At 40.7% G+C, this 21092-nt stretch overlaps 1 protein-coding gene across 2 annotated transcripts; it reads right to left on the minus strand.

The window, feature by feature from the left end:
• Positions 1-1615: 1615 nt before the first annotated feature.
• Positions 1616-21077, minus strand: ZBTB11 (zinc finger and BTB domain containing 11). 2 transcript variants are annotated; one of them, XM_074811387.1, is made up of 12 exons: positions 20291-20368; positions 18051-18142; positions 17707-17942; positions 16811-17042; positions 14837-15651; positions 12250-12429; positions 11518-11754; positions 10984-11128; positions 9787-9904; positions 6949-7107; positions 6286-6461; positions 1616-4887 (listed from the first exon to the last, which is right to left on the minus strand). In XM_074811387.1, the coding sequence occupies exons 3-12, from the start codon at positions 17848-17850 to the stop codon at positions 4361-4363; spliced, it is 2733 nt and encodes a 910-aa protein (XP_074667488.1). In that variant the 5' UTR covers positions 17851-17942; positions 18051-18142; positions 20291-20368; the 3' UTR covers positions 1616-4360. The 2 variants fall into 2 exon arrangements, with proteins under 2 accessions (XP_074667488.1, XP_074667479.1); XM_074811378.1 differs by lacking the exon at positions 18051-18142 and having other exon boundaries at positions 20291-21077.
• Between the last annotated feature and the right edge of the window lie 15 nt (positions 21078-21092).

Here is a 21092-nt window from a genome sequence, read left to right on the forward strand (position 1 = left end):
AAGCTTATTAATTTAAGGTGATGCAAGTCATAATAAAAACATAATTATCTCTCCTCTCCTGCAGCTTTCCATAATTTGTAGGCATAGTAGTTGCATATAAAGCTGATGCTCTGTATCTTGTTATAAAATCATAATTCTGCCTTTGCTTTTGTGAAAGAAGTGTAGCTGTGGTAGCCTTTCATATTCATACATGCACCAACCTCCACTATATAGAATTGCAGGCACTGAATAGAGCAGTGTAGTGTAGAGTGATTGAAAAACTAGTGCGTATCTTAGGCTGTGCTTTATTTTTGTTACTCAGGTGCTTGTTTAACATGGTCCTGTTCACATGTGAAATCTAAGGCCAGGCAAGAAGAGCTTGGGCTGCTACACATCTAAAAGCACTGAGTAAGTTAACACTGACATTACCATCTGTAAGGCAGGGCACTTTACCTGAGCCAAGAAATACCGCCCTCGGGACAAAACTTGTCATAGGGGTGCAAGACAGACTGTTACTTTCTGGAAGGTCTGTTCAAAGCCTCACGAGACTTGTAAGCACATTCCCCAACGGTCCTGTGCCTGAGGGTGGCAACGGTGGGACCCGGGGCCTAGCTGGAACGCCTCTGCAGGAGAATGGCTCACGGTAAAGAATTGCTTGGGAGGTGCTGGGTTCCTGCTGCATTGGCAGCAGCAGCAGCTGTAAGACTAGCTCCTCAGTGTTACTGTATTAAACACACACACAGTGCCAGTGCTGTACAAATTCACAGCTCTTCCTCTAACAGCCAGGAACGATGTGGTTCTAGCTCCAGTGGAAACAAGCCACAGGAAATATCACCCACACAGCACTTTCGCAGCTGTAGCTGTGTCCCTGTTGAGCAGCAGTTGTTCAGTGGTCGGCCACATTACCCCTTCAGCACTCAGCCTTTTGAAACCCCTGTTTTTATTTAATTATATACTCCCCACTTTGCTTGGTTACTCACATGGGCTCATAGAAGAGTTAACACGCTAAAAAGCTCCCAGCATTTCCTCTAGGAATCAGGATGAACCACAAAAGGTAATCGGGCTTTCTGCAACACTGATGCTGCCTGAAAGTTGCTCTAACAGCCCGGGGAAAGGCACAGGGTGCCACCCGTTCCGAGGCCAGGAGGCAGCTGTACAGCTCATCCTTCAGCCAGGAGGATGACACTGGAGCACAACTTCCGAGCCACAACCCCTGCTCAAACACTTGTCCCAGAGCAGAGGCCAAGGCAGAAGTGCTGTGTGGTGCTTGCTTTGGGGGGGCAGTTGTACAGAAACCCAAATCAAGAGAAGTAACATCTGAAACAAACTAAAATGGCTACAGCTGGGTACTGGGAGGCTGGGGCAGTGCCTCATCCACCAAGAGGTCTTGCAACCAAAGTGGTTTCAGTATAAATATACACTGTATTTTGTTAACGTTGTGTTCTTGTACAGCCATGTTCTGACACAATTTAGGAGGGCAGCGGGTTTCCTTTCCTTCTGAGCCTTAAGCAAAACTTAAAAAGTGTTACTAGAACTGTACACATCTATCTATATATGGAAGGTGACATACTGAAGAGGAATAATTCAGCAACACTTTTTTTCCCCCTGAAAAAAGAAAAGTTGCTTGAAAGAGTAATTCATGGCAATGCTCAGTTTATTTGACAGAGATGACCATAACTTTATACATCTAACACTAAATAAAAACAGCAGAATGTACAAATCAAATCAATTATGTACAGGAATTCACTAGGAATACTTTAAAAATGGACATTTCTCATGAACTTTATTTTTTTAAAAAAATCAAATTAAATAGTATCAACTGCATATTTGCAGTCTGACTTCAAATAGATAAGGGTAGTGAACATCTTAAATTAAGAGCTGAAGTCTAAAGAAAAACATAAGGCAACTTCAGAGATACAGGAACAGCAAAGCTCAGAGCGACACTCCCTACTCACCTCCTGCCCTTCTGAAAAGGGTAAGGCACAGTGCGTTAGGAAAGGGGTGCCGCAACACCCAGCTTTGGCATTCCTGGCTGAGTCTTGTTTAGGAAACAACTCTTCATGAATTTTTGCTTGTTTGTTTTTAAATGGCAGGCCATCACGTCCGTTAAAGCATTTTTACAGTGGGTAACAAGGCTCCTAAATTCAGATTCACTTCTTCCATAGGTTGGGCAAATAAATAAATGCACCAAAGATTAAACTAAGGTGCTAGTAATATTCTTTTTATAAGGTAACACACTAAATATACAAATAATGTTCTAGCACTATTTACAGCTATTTTTCCTTGAACATTTCATCACTTTAGGAATACATAATTCTTTGTAAGATACAAACATTGAAGTACATTTTAAAGTTTACCTAATGCTCTTTTAAATCTTCTTCCATCATAACGGCAGTATTTTAATTTTAAGCAGCATGGCTATCTCCAGATTCTTGACCATACAAAAATTCAAGAGTTACAGCTAGCAGGTTGTTGTTTTTTTTTTGTTTGTTTGTTTTTTTTTTTTAAAGTATTCACTTTAGTTTTACTCCACTTGGTAATTAGAAAATAATACAATTGTAAAGGGCTGCAGGATGTATAAATAACTAGATTATTTCTCTGCAGGAAGACTGTAACCTTTGAAATAGTCATCTATAGATTAACTCAGATCCAAGGCAGGAACTAAAACTACATCATATTGCTTAAAAAAATTTCTACAACTGCTTATCTACATGCTTGCAAAGTATAAAAAGAACAGTCCATTCTGTACCTTAGTAGACAGATACTCAAATAAGATGAAAGGTAGAAATACTAATTCAAATGAGGTGGTTACTTTGTCACAGATTTTGCCTAAATTTTGTTCAGTGGATCTGTTTCACAGGTAGTACTGTTGTATGCATGTAACTTTATCTGTGAAGTTTACTCTGAAATATTACAGGCTTCTGGCTCCTTGGCTATCTTGCTGCTGTCAAAGTTGGGAAACATTTGATAATACTATAGATTGAGAAAAATTTAAAGAATAGAGTTCTGATTGTTCATGGGTGTAGCACATTCAGTTACCTCAACAGGCATGTTTCTTGCTTAAAAAACACCTAAACAAGCAACAGGGAAAGAACCCACACCTTGTACAGATGAAGATGGGCACTGTTCATGGTATTAAATCAGGGACATTAAAAACTTGGGCCACTTGCAGGAACACCCAGTAAGAATTTTTCCATCCATGTGGTGTAACACTGGGTAATTAGCTTGCCCTAGAAGTATTTTCTTACAGCAGCCATAATAAGGTCTTCTGGAGACTGGTAATTTCAAGACACATTTAATTTTTACCCCATACTTAGATTTTGATAGTTCTCTATCCTGATATTGCTAGGTGTCCTGTTTGTGAATTAGCAGGGCTCCTCCTTTCAACACGATACAAGACGAGATCAGATTGTAACTAGTTGGACTTCTGCAGTATATTTGTATTTCTGAAGAAGTGTGCCATTAGACCTTTTTCATTTGAGAGTTTCTACATCAAATGTAATGCAAAATTAGAAACATCCATCATTAGGCTGCCTGCTTTGGACACATACAACGATAGCTTCCTTTACGCAACCAATCATCGTTAACTAACCATGGCTGTGCCTAGAGGCTGAAGCATAAGCTCCCTGCTTACAAATAAAAAGCAATTTACTTCTCTAAGCAGGCTCCCTGCAGCGGGCTATCCTCTGGCCAACTTAAGTTCACAATCCATCTCAGAGAAACACTTCCTCAAGACTTCAGTGGACCCCTGCCCATTACCTGTAAAACATTTTACAGCTTTTTGCTGAACTTTGGACCTGCCACTCACCAACCTGGAATTTAAGTTCTGCAAAACCAGGATTCACTAACTGCCGTTGGTGTATCTACCCAAAGAAAAAAGCCTCAGATTTTCTGTATGTTGCATGAAGCACATGCTGCATGAAGCACTGTACCATCCCCTTGTCTTGGGGAGTAAACAGACAGAATCCAATACAGGTAATTTGCTCACAAACTTGATGAAATATACTTAAAAACAAAAGTAAAAAAATGCTACCGATAGCTGTGCATTTAGTGCATCTTCTATTTTTTTTCCTTTTTTGTTTTTTAAAAGTTACAGCATGATACTTACTCCATGACACAGAAAACATTATTATTCCAACTTTTTTTTTTTTTAAATTTTATTTCAGTTATGGCCAGTGCAGAAATCTTAGCCTTCAAAGCCTTGGCCCACACTGAAGCATATTAACTTTTTGCCTGTAATGCACGATGCAGTATTTCATCACCAAGATGTTCAGTACTGGGGATTAACTGTTTGAAAACAGGCATCACTGTAAGCCTGAGACATCCAGTCGCTCCCACAGATCGCAGGACCTCACCCTTTTTGCTCTCTCATGTACTGCATTCAGTCTGTCTTTGTAACATGGGCCACTTCCACTTCTACAGTTTCGATGGCCTGTGTCACTTCAGCCATTTTCTGTCCTTGCTGTTGAGCCAATACATAATTTACCACCTGCATGATGCTTTGGTCAGAAAGAGTAGAGACTGATGTACATTCTTCAGTAGTTGCAACTGCTTCGATGGCTTCAAGTGTCTCTCCTGTCACTACAACGGTCTCAATCTCGTTATCATCAATGCTAATCTCTGTTTCTTGTTCCTGCATGTCTGCCGCTAAAATGCTGATGGCATGCTCTACCTGTGTCCCCTGGTTATGAAACTGAAGAGTATCTTTTTCCAGCATAATTTTGCAGGGTACATAGTCCCTATGGAACTTGGTCATGTGTTTCCGCAGCGTCCGGGCGTCTATGTAAGCTTCGTTGCACACCGGACAGACGTACGGCCGCTCTCCGGTGTGCGTCCTCACGTGGCGCTTCAACGAGCGTGCATCAGCCCAGGCCACGCCGCAAGTCAGACACTCAAAGGGCTTCACACCTGCTCTCACAGGGAAGACAAGGACAAGATGACCGTCAGTGTTCGTAAATATACATGAGCGATGATGAGAAGTGACAGGGAGAACAGCAGTATAAAATAACAGAAGAAATACTGTAACTTTTTCCACGTAAGAAAGAGATCTTGCTTACCAATTTTCTGCTCTACAATATAACGCAAGCCTAATACATTCAGTGGTCATATTTTCCACAAGTGCTCTGTCCAATCTAACATTTTACTTCTAAAAAACTTTTCTTCTCGAAGTTCCTTTTAATGCAGTTTCTCCCCTATTTCAAGTGCATACCGCTTAATAAAATTCTCAGTATTTTTGGCCAGCGATGCCTTTCTGAAACCATGTTTTACTTCACAGAATTTGTCATTCACGTTTCTAGTCACGCTTTATTTTTGTAAATCCCTTTATATACTTCTCATCAAACCAGCACCTATTCTAGTTAGCTGGTAATGCCATCTACAGCTTTTTCCCTCCTCCTCCACACCATATATGTTCAAACACTGCACCTGATGCTCGTATGATCTTATTCTCCCTTATAACATCTGAGTTCTGTGGTCTGTAGTATCTAATTGGGCCTGTGGGTACTGACAAACACTATTTCAATACTGGCTTTTCCTCTGTAACAGTTACTGTAGATTTAGGCTAAGCACCTATTACAGGACACTTTCTCTGTTTAGAAACAAACACAAAATCTCTATTTCAAAAGTTAGACAGCTATTAGATTTACTGATAAGAGCTCTTTTGAAGCATGTCTCCTTTTAAAAAGTGTTTTTTGCCCTGAAATAGAAGTACATATAGACTTCTAACAGAGCTGGAATGTCCAAATGCTCAAAAATCAGTACCATACTTCACACCTAAAGTAAAAATGCACATACTTTTTTTTTTTTAAAGTATAAAATGTTTTCATATTTTCCCCCCAAACATCATATAGTTCACTGCTTGTTATAAATTTGTTATAAATAAAGTTGACCAATTTCCAACAGTGGTCGTTTTTTAAAATTCAGGCCAATCACTCTCATGTCTGAAGAATTTGTTAACCGTGTGCACCTTTCAAGCTGGACAATGTTTTACTATATCCAATTCTTTGCCAGATATACAGCTTTTAATCACTTCTAAAAAAATCCCCTTCCATTAAAGTTCTGAGAAGGACAAGTTGTCACTGTCCCTGTGTGTGACTGCAGTTTTAGGAAGATCCCAACAGCCACTTCTGGGAATAGCTGGAAGCAAGTTAACAAACAAGGACTAGCATAAAACCAACTGGAGAATCTGTAAGAATTTCTATGCGTCTTGCAACACAGTACATACACAGACTCAAAGAAACAATTACCCTTTCCTCCATAATGTTTTTAGGGGTTGAGGGATGTCATGACTACTTGTTTTCTACATACCTTCATGATTGTTCATGTGTCTCCTATATTCCCGGAGTTGTGTGAATTTTCTTCCGCAATGCTCACAGACTCGTTCCAGATTTTGTTTTGCTCTTCCTTTTTTACCATGTGTAGCTTTCTTTACATGTCTTCTGTACAAAGCTTTCTCATAAAATTCTTTACCACATATATTACATCTAAAATGTGTTAAGTGAGAAATCTATTGAAACCATTGTTCTATGCTTATGTTACACTTTTTAAACCAAAATGCACTTCAATTATGGTAGGCAAAGTTTAATGGGAATACTGTCTCATGAGACAAGCAATTCCACAATTAGAAACAATATTGTTGGACCGAGCTACATTTTCTCTTATTCACAGCCACAAAGCTTCCACTTACCATTCTAGAGAAGTGAAATCACATACAAAGCATATCTAACGTCATCAATTATAATTATCTTCTTACAACTTCACTGTAGTAGTTCCAGGATTGTGTCAGCAGGTTAACAGATGGACCACACTATCTGAAGCCACCCATCCATTTTCAAGTACTCAAGACCCCAGTCAACATCAATAAATTGGTACTTTAAGAAAGGACTAGGCAGTTCCTTCTTAACTGCCTGTGGATCTGTATAACCTCATATTGATTAGTACATTTCAGTTGTTAAATTAATTTCCTCTTACCTATAAGGGTCTGTGACAGAATGAGACTTTACATGAGAATACCAGTCTTTCTTCCAACTGTAACATTTTCCACAGAACTGACACTGAAATGGCTTCACACCTAAATGTTTATTCATATGCTGCCGAAGATCTCGTGCTTCATAGAAACTCTTTTCACACCTGTAACAGTAAAGGTTTTAGCATCCCACATAAGAAAGATCTTGTCGATCCTGATTTCAAAGTCACTGGAACCCTCTTCTTTAATGGCAACTGAAGACTGATAAGATGACAGCTATTGCATCATCAGTATCTATGGAAAGCACAATCCCTTTCCAAACTAGGGAAAATTAAAAGAAAAAAAAAAAGCAGCTTATCTGAAAGTCTGGAATATACTTGAGGAGCTCTGCAACACTTTTATTTGTTATGGGTAACTATATTCTTTCTGTTATTTTCATGGGGAATAATCAAAGGCAAACCAACTGGAAGAAATCAGAAATCTGTATTATACCATATGAACTTATGAGGAGAGTAACAGCTGTTTCTTCCCTTAACCAAAGAGGATTAATTATTGACACAAAGATAACTGGGATTTGTTGTTTGTAATGCTCTTATGTGGTTTTTTCAAAATTAAAAATCAAATTCAGAATCCTACAAGAAAGCATCTGGAAGTAGTGATACTCATACTTTAGCTTGCTGCTTGTATACATCTAAACCCAGGCAAATTCCTAGTTGTCCTTCATGTATACCCTGTCATAGTGTGACTATATATAATTACAAATCACTAGCTCCTCTTCGTATGAAAACTACAGAGGTCAGTCTAATCAAAGACATACTTTTTCCCTTTGAAAGAAATTCTGCTCTTCAGACACCTTTCCCTGATCATCTGCATCTCTTCCTCATGTAACATCATATACCTGTACGACTCAAGAAAGGACAGAGGGAGAAAAATGCCAGCAAGCAAAGGTGGAGGGTTCACTTTCTAGAGCTGATCAATCTCTGGAATGAGGGAATCTCAGAATTTCCAACCTCCAGTGGCATCTGAAAAAAGTTTCCATACAGGAACAAAACTTTTACATTTCCTGAAGAATGGGCATTCTGGAGAAGGAAAAAGCCTTCTCTTGTTTTCAGGGAAAAAAAAATATGAAAAAAAAAGAATTAAAAAAAAGGAAAAAAGGAAATAAGAAAAATTAAACCAGTGATGGTCCCTGATCCATCTGAGCAACTTCCTCCTCCTAGGCTGGAAAAACTGACAGCTCCAGTTCAAATGGAGCTCTCAGGGATCCGGGTTTGCAGATCCACATCAAAAAGTACCACAAAGACCCCTAAAGGTCTTGAATGGGGTTGGCACTTGGTACTCTCCCCTCAAGGCCTGCATATTTGTAAAAGCCAATAGAGAAGTAAAAAACTCATTCAACCACTACCACCACCCTCTGACACTCTCAGGCACTACTGCAACTTAATCAAATACCTACTTCACTGGAAAATTTCCATGAACATTTCAGGAAAATAACTCATGTTCAGCTTTGTTCAACTGGCCCTGAAGCTCAAACTGGCTGGGAGATTTGAGCCAGACTTGAAGTCTGACAGAGAGATTTACATACCAAGCCACTGAACCAGAAATCTGAAGTCTGGTTATTGCTTAGTGAAGCTCTTGAAACCATTTGTGACAACATGAATTATATTCTTAGTATACATCTTTGCTGTAGAAGAAACAAAGACTATGTCTGTTTTGAAGGAGTTGGGGCATCAAAATATCTTCTCTGTCAAGGTGATCTTTTTCATCCATGACTGTACTGCCTTGAGTAAAACATTTTTATTTTTAAAATATAATTCTCCTTCAAAACCAAAATTGCCTTCCCTAGTACACTTCATTAAACAGTTCCATCCCTGTTGTGGACCCTATTAGCTCTGTTCTTTGTGTTTCTAAGATTGATATTCTAAGCATTAAAAAGCACTAAATAAAAACATTGGTGACAGAGTTAAAGTGAGTTTTCAGCAGTTAGAAAATATTATTTTTGCTAGCACGCAGCAGCACTACCAGAGAGACTTTAAATAATACTTTAGAGTATAGCTTTCATTAAAGCCATGAGTTGCATACAGGCAATCATATAAATTGTGCAACTCCTCTTAATACCTGAGAGAGTTTTCCAGAGACCTAATTGACACTTTGGAAATTAAGCACCATTTGTGCTTTTGCAGGTCACTTGAAAGGGTTCTCCTATAGTCTGCTTGGTCATGGAGAAAGCATCCACGTTTTGCTACCACAGTAGGAGACACGCTCTTTCTGGTTACAGTTTCTGCTAAACTGAAGTCCATAATGCAAAGATATTTAAGTGATCATGTAAGTTTTATGGTCAAATTAACTGAAATAGTCAGTGAGTCCTAATTTATGATGTTCCTGTAGAGCTGTTTGATAAACACGGTCTATTGCAGTGCATGCAAGTACACGACATCATAGACTGTATAGGAAATTTTTAAATTAAACTGAAATCAAATATTGCAGTAGAAGAGGGCAAGAAGAGGCTGAGGGCCCGTCACCTCTGACAAGCATACCGCTCTTCTATCTGTTCTACAAGGGAGCTTTAGAACCACATAGCTACTGAGTACAGTTACAAGTGCCAACACACTCATTAGAAAACAACTCTATGAAACTAGAGCTACGTAACAGTTAAAAACAGTAAAAAACAAGCTTTTGCTCTCCAATGCATGTATTAACAAAAGTGTGGTTTTTACTCTTATGCTTTAAAAGTCTTATTCTAGGCCACTGAACAGTTTTACACTACAACAAGGAGCTGCTTTTAATCTTTAAAATTACTAGGATCATTAATGTTAAGAAAAAAAGCCCACCAACCAACTTACTCGGTACACTGATATGCACGAACTTCAGGCTTTGGCTGGTGTTTCTTTATGTGTTTACTGAGTCCTGATGCCCTGTGGAAAGATTTTCCACAGATGGAGCAAAGATACTTGGATTCTCCTGACAAAAACAAAACAAAACATGTTACAAAGCCAAGCCTCCACATCTCTGGAGTGCTTTGTGAGAGTTTTTTTTCTTTTTATATAATTTATCTTAAGTAATCAGAGCAGTGATACAAATATAAGTTGGTTTAATTACACACAGATGGAATTTTTAAGTGTATTTTGTATGTGCCAATGTAATATCACACAGTGGGAAGTAGCAACTCTAAATTACTTTATTACATGTTTTTAAACACAGGTATAACATTGCAGCTACTAATTAGTCATGAAATGCAAACAGCCTAAAAAATTGCCCTCTTGTGTGAAAAAAACCAAACAATTGCCTGTGCCCATGTAATATGAAACTTCTCCAGCAACGCAGCATTGCTTACAGATAACTTATATCTTGAATTTGTGGAACACCACCTTAAAATAAAAGTTTTCCACTCCAATTCATCAATTTAGGGAATGCTGCATACTAATATAAATTCCTTCCTTTCTGGAACAAATGGTCTTAACAGAAACAGTCTCTTGATTCTGCCCAACTTGGGAAACAAGAAACACAGACAATTTCTACATGTTACAATTCTAAAACTGCTTGTATTAAATTATTATGTTATCATCTTTCACATGCTAAGATCTTTCAAGATACCAGGTTTTATAAAATTTCAGTATTAGTACAGCAAGTCTTGTAAAACATATATGGAGATTCTCAGAGAATTAACATGGCATGTTTTCCTCCACAAGGACCAGCCAGAAGTGTAAGTGCTCCAGAACATTCCAGCCTGTTGCCTATCTTTGTTGAATTGACATGATACGGGCATTAAACACGTGCATAAAAACATAGGAACAGACCAACCATGATTCTCTGTTCTTATGTAGAATATGTGCATAACATTACACTATGGTCAAACAAGCCCAGAAAGTAAATGTAAAATGACTACTTACCTCTATCTCAGCTGCCTGACCAGTAGAAGAAAAAGGAGAAAATACTCTTTATTTTTTTAAACAGTTCCTCTGACACTGAAGAACAATGTTAAAGTTCAGCAGCACACAATAGACAACCAAATTAAAAGGATCCTCCTTCTCATCTCTTACCTGTATGAATGCTCATGTGTTCCTGAAGACTTCTTTTTGTGACAAATGACTTTTCACACAAGTCACACTTGAACTGTTTCTGTACTTCATGGAGAGCTAAGTGCATTTTTAATCCATGCTTATACGTAAAGGTCTTTCCACAAGCCTAAAAAAAAAATAATATCCAGATCCAGTGGAATAGGACAAATAAAACTCATTATGTAATAGGTGTTTAACTTCAAACACAACAAAACCTCCTGTGTTTCCTGGGAACCAGGATGGCCAAGCCTGTGATTTCGCACCAGTGGCAGAACTGGTCTGTTAAAAAAAGACTACTCAAGGGAAGGCATTCTTCTAGACACAGGAATATGAACTTTCATAATTCGACTTTATTCTAGTTTTCTCAGTCTTGGACTATAAGAATTTTCATCAGAAATGTTACAGTAGCTTTCCCTATTCAGAAGTGACCTAAATTAATCTAAATGTTAGGGCAGAGTACGAATACTAAAATATCAAGAAAACGTTACTAATTTGATTAGAGTAAAAGGACTTTACCTTGCATGCGTGTGGTTTTACACCTGTATGTTTGAGCATATGTATTCTGAGAGAATAGAGCTTAGGTAGAGTTCTCCCACATATATCACATATAAATTCCCGTTTAGTTCTCCCTTTCACCGAGGACACGCTTGTCTCTTCTACACTAGCAGCTGCTGTGTTCACTTCAGTCTTCCGAGTGTGCCGGACAAGATGGGCTCGCAGGGACGCACCATACTGGAATTCTTTTTTACACAACTGAGGAAGAAAGTATTACAACTTCACTTTACATTTAATATTCCAGAATTATTTTTAAAAAAAGGTAATAAAAGGTTTTAATAATATTATTAGCTAGGTCTATAACCTGGCTCCAATAGGCATTTTATCTCAGGTTGACAGTTGTATATTTTGAATTTTAGGGCTGATAGAACCACTGATCACTTCCCAATGAGGCTAACTACCAGGCTAAACTAATCATAGTTGCAAATTTACTGGTAAGGTTAAAAGTAAAGCCCACTCCAGCACTGTCCTGAGCAGGTAGTGCGCTCCCATGTCACATGGTGCCATGTGACTGCACCACATTTCACCCCACCCCACCCAGATCAGGGCTGCCGCTGTCTCTGAAATCCATAAGGTAAATAATATATGTACAAAAAGAGGCAAGAAAAATAATTACTAATGTCATTACTGGATGAATTTTCATAAAGAGGGAAGTTTGCAGAAAAACAAACAAAACCCCAAACCAAAACTTACTGGGCATTTATAATCTTTACACCTTTCATGTTTCAGTGTGTGCATTATAAGTGCATAGCGCCGCTGGAACACCATTCCACACTCAGTACATTTGTGCTGAGCTTCCACTTCATTATTTTCCGTGGTCTCTCTTTTGGGCTGTTTCAATTTTTTCCCTCTTTGTACCAGCTTCATGGCAACCTAAGTTGAAGAAACATAACCCGCAAATGAACTTTACTATACCCTATTTTATATTTCCTATGCAATCTGATGTTTCTGTGTGTTACTATAATACCACCAAATTTTGCTCAGTTTACTTAGCTGCTAGAAAGTTACCCCCTTTGGGTTCACTGCAAAACTACAGATCTCATAGCAGGTCTTGTTTTAAAACCATAAACTGATTATAATTACAGACAGACTATGACTTACCAGTTCAGAGACAACAAACTATTCCGCCCTGAGTAACTGCCTAGGCAAGAGCTAAGGGATAGTTACAGAGGAACCACAAAGCACTGCCAGTCACAATTTCTATCAAATGTTTCCAACTCTTTCCTAATCTCCAACTTCCCTTTTCAGGATTTACATTTGCTGTACTACAAAAGTCATTAGATTTTTTAAAAAGCAGCCTGATTAATTTTTACCAGCCAGCAAAAACTGAGTTATTAATAACCTGTAAAAAAGTTTAGAGTATTTAAGAAAAGTTCTTTCTGGTTAAAAGCATTCCAGCTTTTACACTGAAGTGGTCTTTTTGTTAGGCAGTAGTGTTTTTTGTTAGGCAGTACTGGCAGTGCTACCTGGAGCTGGTAATCTCATTTTCCTTTGAAGAAACTTGCTGTCAAATTCTTTAAAAGCCAAACTGTAAGTAAGCAGGCTGAAATTTCCTGTATCAGGTATCTCCCCTTCAGGTTTCTGAGAATAAGGCAATGGAAAAAAGCACAATGCATCCCCATTTCTTCTTCCTGTTCTCCCAACAAGTGAGGTATCTAACAGTTTTTGAGAACATGCTAGCCTTTCCACATGTCTCAGAAACAAACTGAAACTCAACACAGGGACATTTTTTTTTTTAATTTTGCTGTTGCTCTGAAAATTTATGCAAACTGGGCTAAATCATGACGCCACAAAAAAAAATTTGTTCAGTAAATGATTAGTAAGAGCTTGGAAAATAATCCATTCATACACAGCATGCTTCATCCCCAACATCTCCATGCCAACTGCAATTACTGTAATTCAGAAGTCAGAGCAGTTTGCCTGCAACCTCTCTTTCCTGTTATTCTTCCAGCATCAAAACTGGGAACTCAGGAAGGAGTGTCTCCTTCCCAATGCTTACATCATATCCAGTGCCACGGCGGCGGGGTGGGGGCAGAGCTGAGGGATGCATGAGACAAGAATGGTAAAAGCTATGAAAGGAGTTAGGAAAGCAGAAACCTACTCCTGAATCCAATTCTGAGAAATTATTTAAACCAGTTTCTGTTTTCCATAGGTGGCCACTGTCTGAAGACCTCATCTGTCAAGGGGCCAGATTTAAAAACTGCAAAACAAGTTAACGGGAGCTGTTCCCAAAGCTAAATATTCCCCCTCCCAAAGCAGAACAGAAACTTGTCATTCTCCAACCATCATAAATAGGTTGCTCAATCATTTTGGCTGTGCTAGTATTCACATCTGGGCTTTAAGTCCATCTGTAAAAGGAGACTAATGCTAAAATTTCTATCTACAAGGGTGCTGTAATGGTAACAGATTATCCCCCTGCATGTGGGACTGGTGGCTCTAGTAGGTAAATGTCTCACAGAACACCTCTGGAAATGAACAGTTCTTCCTAAAATGCAGTCAATGTGGAATGAGTAAGGCAAAGTGTGCTCTGTCACAAAAATGAATGTATTAATGCTCAGTGAGGTTGAATGTCAGCTATCCATAGGCACTGAAAGAGAAAAGGCTCCTGAAGGGCAAAGAGTAAGACCGTTTCATTTAAAAAAAGATAATAATTGAAACAACTAGTTCAATTACTAAACATTTAATATGTGTGAGTGCTAGGATTTTTAATACCAGTGCTCTCTGAACCTTTTTTTTTTTTTGAACTGACCCCAGCCTGAAGGTAGCAGGACTGCATTATCGTGACATGACTATGTCTCAAGATCTACACAGGATGTCAGATTTTTCATCCCCAATCCTCTGTTTTCAAGTCTTAACAAATGTAGGGTCTCACTTCTCTGATAGATAAAATACATTTGTCTATGACTGACATACATACATGCTAGTTAAGAGTTAAAATTCCCAGATCATGAATAATTTTAGGGAGAAGATACACCTTTTGTTCAACCATAAGAAGCTGTGAGAAGATACTCAAGCTGGGCTAAGGTCACTGAGCACTCTAAACATCTTCAATATGGAAGGAATTTTGACACCAATGTTTGGTTTTTTGTTTGGTTTTGGTGTTTTTTTTTTTTTTTCCACAACTGTCACATCTTAGAAGTTACTTCAGTTTGCGGTAATGTTAATCGCTCAAAAAAGAAAAACATTTGACAGACAGTGCTTGGAATCAGGAAAGTCTTTTCAGACTGGTCTCGAAACACTGGACGATTACTGACAACAGGCCTAAAGACAGATAGAATACCTGTTGTATTGCAGATTTAGGATTTGTCTTTCTATTTTGCAGTTTTTTGTCAGTTCCTTTATGCAATTTGATATATCCCCCTTCACTAACGGAACGCTGGCGCAGCTTGCTTTTGTAAGTATCGTCCTGGCTGGAAGCTAGGCTTTCCAGTTGTGAAACTGAAATGCTCTGTTCTTCAATTTGCTTGTCACATTTTAGCTTGAGTGTTTCTGAGGAGTCTTCGGAAGCACTGCCCACATTTGCTTTACCACTTTCGTTCTGATCTGTCTCAATTGCTGTTTGACTTTGTGTGTCCATGGCTTCTACAGCTGACGGCTTAGCCTCTACGACAGACACGGTGCTATCTGAAATACTCTCCAGCAGCTGCATCTTGACGTAATTTTCGGTTGTTTCACACTGCTCCACAGGCTTCGGAAGACCATCTGGAGTGGCCTCCGCAGGCTCTGGGGGCAGCAGGTCAGGCTGGGGTGCTGCAGCCTCCTCTGTCCCAGCAGAGGAAGGAGCTCCATTCACAGCGACTGGCACTTCACTGGCTGCGAGCTCCGGTTGCTCAGCACCATCCACGGGCTGCCTCTCAACTTCAGTCTGCTCTGCTAAATTTTCAGTTGACTCTACTGTTTGAATATCTCCCTTTTGGTACACCGTAATTTGTTTCTCTTCCATCTGTTTGTGCACATTTTCACAGATTTCGATGACCTCTGACATGAAGAGATGCCGGGCAAGCATGGCTACTTCTGCCATACTACAGAAGTCAAAAGTTAATTCTGAAGTATAAGCAAATTCCAATAGAGGCAGGAAACTGGATTTGCAGAACCCTACCAGGAATAAAACAAGAGATTAGAGCAAACACTGATGATCCCAAATTACACCAAAATATCCCATGATGGATACAACAGTTCACCTTTGATATGGTTAAGTCTGAAATTTAGAGTGAAAAGCACTTGCAAGTAACACTGAAGCCTCTCCACTGGGACTCAATTAATTGTCATATATGAAAAAGCGTCTTTCTTGTGTATTTTCTATGTGGAAGTAAGCTCAGACAGCTTTCCAGTAAGTAGAATTGAGGTAGTTTCACAATACAATTCTTTAGAAGAATGTTTCAAGATGCTGGGAGAGCCACAACATTTTTGAAGCAGATCATCCCTAATTTAACCCAATTAACCCAATCTGGACCTGCTACATTCAGAAAGTAGTCAGGACTTAAGTAACAACTGCTGTGGCAGAAATATAAGACAAGAAAGTGGCTAATGAAAAAAAGAAAAAAGATACGGATATATAGATAGAAATGCTTATTTATAAGCATTTGGTATAATTTTCCACAGTTCTGTAAATCCTAAATAAAATATTTAATTTGGGGGACCTTCCAGAACATCATACCACAAATCTATTGTTCATGCAGACACAGACACATTTAAGAAACAAATGAGAAAGCAACGCAGTAGGTGTATGTTCTGTACAGTATTCTTCATCACTACAAAGCTATTTTTAGAACATTTATTTTAGGATCATCTCCAATCTTTAAGGTACCAGAAGGTTTGAGAAATAAGCAGAAACATGTATAATAGTGTTTCGCACATATAACAAACAATTTAGTATTTGTTCAGCTAAACAGCTGAGAAGCTGGTCAACATCACATCTTGATGTATTCAAGCATTTGATTATGTTCCCTTTTTTAATGTTTGTGACTAATACAAGGAGAAAACACGCCTAATCAAAGTAAAAATCAATCCAAAGCTTCTCAGAAATTTTAAGATGAAACCCCATAGTCCTTTCAATATGGAAAATCAGATTATGCAAAACTAGAGCGATCACTTTAGCATTAAAATCCACACAAAATACTTTCAGATTAAAAGAAAGAAAAATAGCAAGATGAAATATTTAGTTGTCTTGAACACTCAAAAAAGACTGAATCAAATACTGTACACCTTACTTAGGATACTATGATTTCTAGCTTTGAAACCCACAACAATTCACCTGACAGATCCACTACAGCTTCATGACTAGAGACAGCTCCCTTTTCAATGAAGAGCTCTCGGAAGTACTCGCTGTTGGCTGCCAAGACAGATTTGTGAGCTTTGTACTCCTCTCCTTCAATCAGCAGAGTCACATCACAGAACTGATTGGAAAGCCTCTGCTGATTCAGTTGGTTTAAGACTGACAGACAATGTTTGGAAGATGACTGCTTCACAAGGCCCTTACTGTCAACCTGTCATAAACAACATTACGAGAACTTAATTACATTTAGACTGTGCCTTTTTAAACATTCACACTGAAATACAGAAAAGGATTATTTTCTGCAACTGTACAATCAGTTCAAGCCTGTATAATATACAGTTTAACTTTACCATTGTTTTCTTTCTTTAAACGCGTCCAGTTTCACCCTCCCTCCAAACACAGTTAAAACAGACAACCGGAAAAATGGGAAGACACAGATATTCAAGCAGTTCTTCGACCATATTTTTCCATGCTACAGTCCAAAATGGTTTCTAGATTCAAAAGCATTTATTTACATGCATATGAACCCTCAGTTACCAACAAGAATTTTATATATAAATATAGCATCATTTATTAAGGATTCCATGACTATCTTGTATGTGATGCTTTACTACTTCTACTTTTGACATTCATTTTCCCTTGGGTCCTACAGGCATAAATAGGAGTCAGGGTGATTTTATTTTCCAAAGGTGACATACTAGAATTAACTTCATGCCGTATATACCAGTAACCCATTTCCACATATTGAATATCTCTGGCAAAATTTATATTGTCTTATTATTACAAGATTATCACAGCAATGGAAAATAAGTATGTGACTAAGACCGCATTAACAAACATCTTAAATACATTCAGATGTAAACAATGGTACTCACAAATACAAGTTCATGCTTTGCTATTGGCTTCTTCTTCACAGGCTTCAGGGATGCAGCTGGGATTGATGCCGTATTACTCAATTCATCATCTGTTTCATTACTGTCTTCATGAGATTTTACATCCAGTCCTAGCTCCTCCAGCATTTCAGAAGGATCCGACAGAGATCTAGAGCGATCTAGCTTCTCCTGGCACTTGCTGCATTCTTTAATGTAATCTTTAACCTGCTTAAGAATACCTAAGAAAAATTAAATGGAGCTTAGTTAGGCTTCTAATCTTTGTTCAAGTTACCTTAAACACATAATTAAACATGTAGGTGACTAGCAAAACAGTATGACACACTTACCGAGAAAAATGAAGTCAGACACCTACAGTTTCCTTCTCTGACTTCTTTTTACCAGTTCTGCTTCTCTCACACCACTGCATGATACGCCACTACTGTAATCCGTCATTAACTTGAGATAGTACACTTAGAACATCACTATATCAAGCCAACCCTCCTAGAAAGATTTTTAAGGCTAGAAAAAACATTTGTATTTATACATTCTAATAATCCCAAGACAATGAAAGCTGTAACCTAATCCTGCATTTAGCCCACACAAGTGCATCCCAGCTTGTCCTTAATGAAGGGGACAAGAATTAGAAAGCTCACCTAAGGACTTCTGCAAAATTGGGACCAACTGTTTTATATGCAATGACACTGATATGTATTATTAACACCATTTTAAATATTGCATATGGTTTGGGGATTTAAAGAAATTAACTTCCCACCAGTACTTTAACTGGTATAACTAAATAATTTTAGATACTCAATAGTTCCTAAGCCCAGGGTCCTCTTCTAGGTACCAAGGCATTTTCAGTGTATGGCTTTCAACCCAAATTCATTTTCTTCACTAGGACAAAATAAAAGCATACATAACAACAGCCATGTCTCTGTAGCTCAAAATCTAGCACAGCTCAAAAACCTGGCTGACAGAGTTAGACTTGCACCGCTCACACCTTCTCAGAGTGTGAGATGCACTATCATTACATACATATCTCTGTAAGGACAGGGAAAACACAGACTTCAGGCAACCCAAGACATTCCAACTCAAGACATTCATGCCCATTTCAAGCATTTTTAGGTTTCCTTGATTTTATCTGTCTACTTCTCAGGACAAAAGGTTTCTGGTCTTCAGATCTCATATCTAACACCCTTCCTGGCCACTGGACCACACTACAGCCCATTGCTTCCCAGTTACAGAGCAGACACAACAGACTGGCACCCATCTGAAGATGATGACTGGGTCAAAGCTGCTGCCCACTAGCAGCAGAAGAGCATTATAATGGCAGGGGAAACCAATGTTTTCAAGGAGACACAGATAAGAAACAAAACACTTGAACTGAAAGCAGGGTGTGAATTTTAGTATTCTCAGTGCAAGAGAAATAAGAGAATATAGGTTGTACAAATAAAGATAACCAATAAGATCAAAAGATGCAGAATACAGAATGTGCTCCTCTGACAAACAGAAGATATACTGATGTCCATTAAGGAAGTTTCCAGCATAGGATGACAGCAGATGCCAGAACAGTCCAATATTGGGCAGACGATGAGAATCCAGATAAAGGCAAGATGACCATCCTCCAGAATGCATGTATCAACTTCCAAATCCTTTTTCACATCAAAGATCTTCATTCAAGTCAGTGAGATCTGGACTGGAAGGACGGGCTGCAGCTAGAGCAAAAAGCCTCCAAATCCAGATAGTGAAACTAAAGCTGAAATGACAGATGTGCTGACTGATGGACCAAAAAAGCATTAACAAGAGAAGCAGTACAAACAGAAACTGGGCCCTGGGCAACAGAAAAGTGGGATATTTGTTCAATGGATAGGTAAGACTAAAAGTAGAATGCCAGATCCAAAGGGAACACAGATAGCAAAATCACTGGCTCAGCCAAAAGGCAGCCCTGATTGGGAATTACTGCTGTTCATACGTGACCATTTCTAACAGCTGTGACATCACTCAGGACTCAGCTGAGGATTAGTTTGGTCTTTTCGGCTTCTCATGGGAAGAAAGAGACAAATATAACAATGAGTGCAAGGACTAGGAGCCACGGCTGGCCGCTCTGCTATTTAAACGTGAACACCACGCACATGCTGGCTGGAAAAGCTGAGCTAGGTCACAGAGAATGGATGAACGCCCTGTACAGAGCGTCCAGGCTGAGAAATCGCTACTTTAAGCGGTCCGCATGCAACACCTGGATGGGGACAGCCGTGCTCTGCGCTCCCATATATTCCGAATATCGCTACTGACTAAGAAGCCGCGGGACAAGTGGCCGAGCCAGTTGTAACTCGCACAGCCAGGCCTGCCCCTCGAGCAGTGACCCGCCGTCGCGGCTGGCAGCCCACGGCGCTTTGAGATGGCGCGTTTCACGGCACCCGTCACTCAGGGAAGCGACAGCCCCCTCCGCCCTTCTCCAGGGAGGGGACACAGCCGCCCTCTTCCCGAGCGGGGACCCGGCGCCGCAGGGGCTGTAACCCCAGCTCCGCCAGCCGCCTCCACCCCGACCCGCCGCTGCGGGGTGTCCCCCCCGCCGCCCCCCGCTCACCTCGCCACCAGTACTTCTGCGAGAGCCCCTGCCAGGTCTGCAGGCGGGTGCGGTGGGCGCCGTCGGGCGCCAGGTGGGCGGCGCGGATGAGGCGGGCGCGGCGCTCGGCCTGCAGCACCACCTCGAGCTCGGCGAAGCGCTGCTGGTCCCGCTGCCGCCGCTGGTAGTAGAGGGTCCCGCCGCGCACCACGTAGCAGGCGGCCGCTTTGCGGATCTTCCGCTTGGCGTTGCCCTCCGTCCCCGGCGCGTAGGGCTCCCGCTCGTTGGTCAGGTAGCGCAGGATGGCCAGGTAGCTCTCCTCGCTGGACATGGCGGGGCCGGGGAAGGGGGGAAAGGGGCGGCCTCCGCGCCGCTCCCCCGCGCCGGGCTTCCCCGCTGGCCGCCGGGCAATGGTACGCCGCTCCCGGAGGGCGGGCGGAGGGTCCGGCTCTCGCCCCCGGCGGGGAGGCTGCTGCGGGACAGAGTCCTCAGGCGGGACGGGGCCCGCCCGGGCCAGTCACATGCGGCGGTGCAGAGGTGCCCCGGGGGGAGGGGGTGTCCGTGGGGCTGCGGAGGCGCCTCCCGGAGCGGGGAGAGCGTGCGCGGCCGAGGGAAGGAGGATCGGGGCCTCCCGCGTCTCCGCCGGCCCCTCGCCCCGGCGCGGGGAGGCCGGAGAACGCGGCCCGCGGGCGGCGGGTCCGGCGGGAGCCAGCCCCGGGGGGGGAACTGGAGTTTCGCAGCCAGCGGCGGCGGGTGGGAGGGAGAAGCTCGGGCAGCAGGAGCAACGGAAAGACAAAATGGCTGCTGCACAAGAGGAAGTGAG

The sequence above is a fragment of the Strix aluco genome, chromosome 2 (assembly GCF_031877795.1).
Source record: "Strix aluco isolate bStrAlu1 chromosome 2, bStrAlu1.hap1, whole genome shotgun sequence".
Classification (NCBI taxonomy): Eukaryota; Metazoa; Chordata; class Aves; order Strigiformes; family Strigidae; genus Strix; species Strix aluco.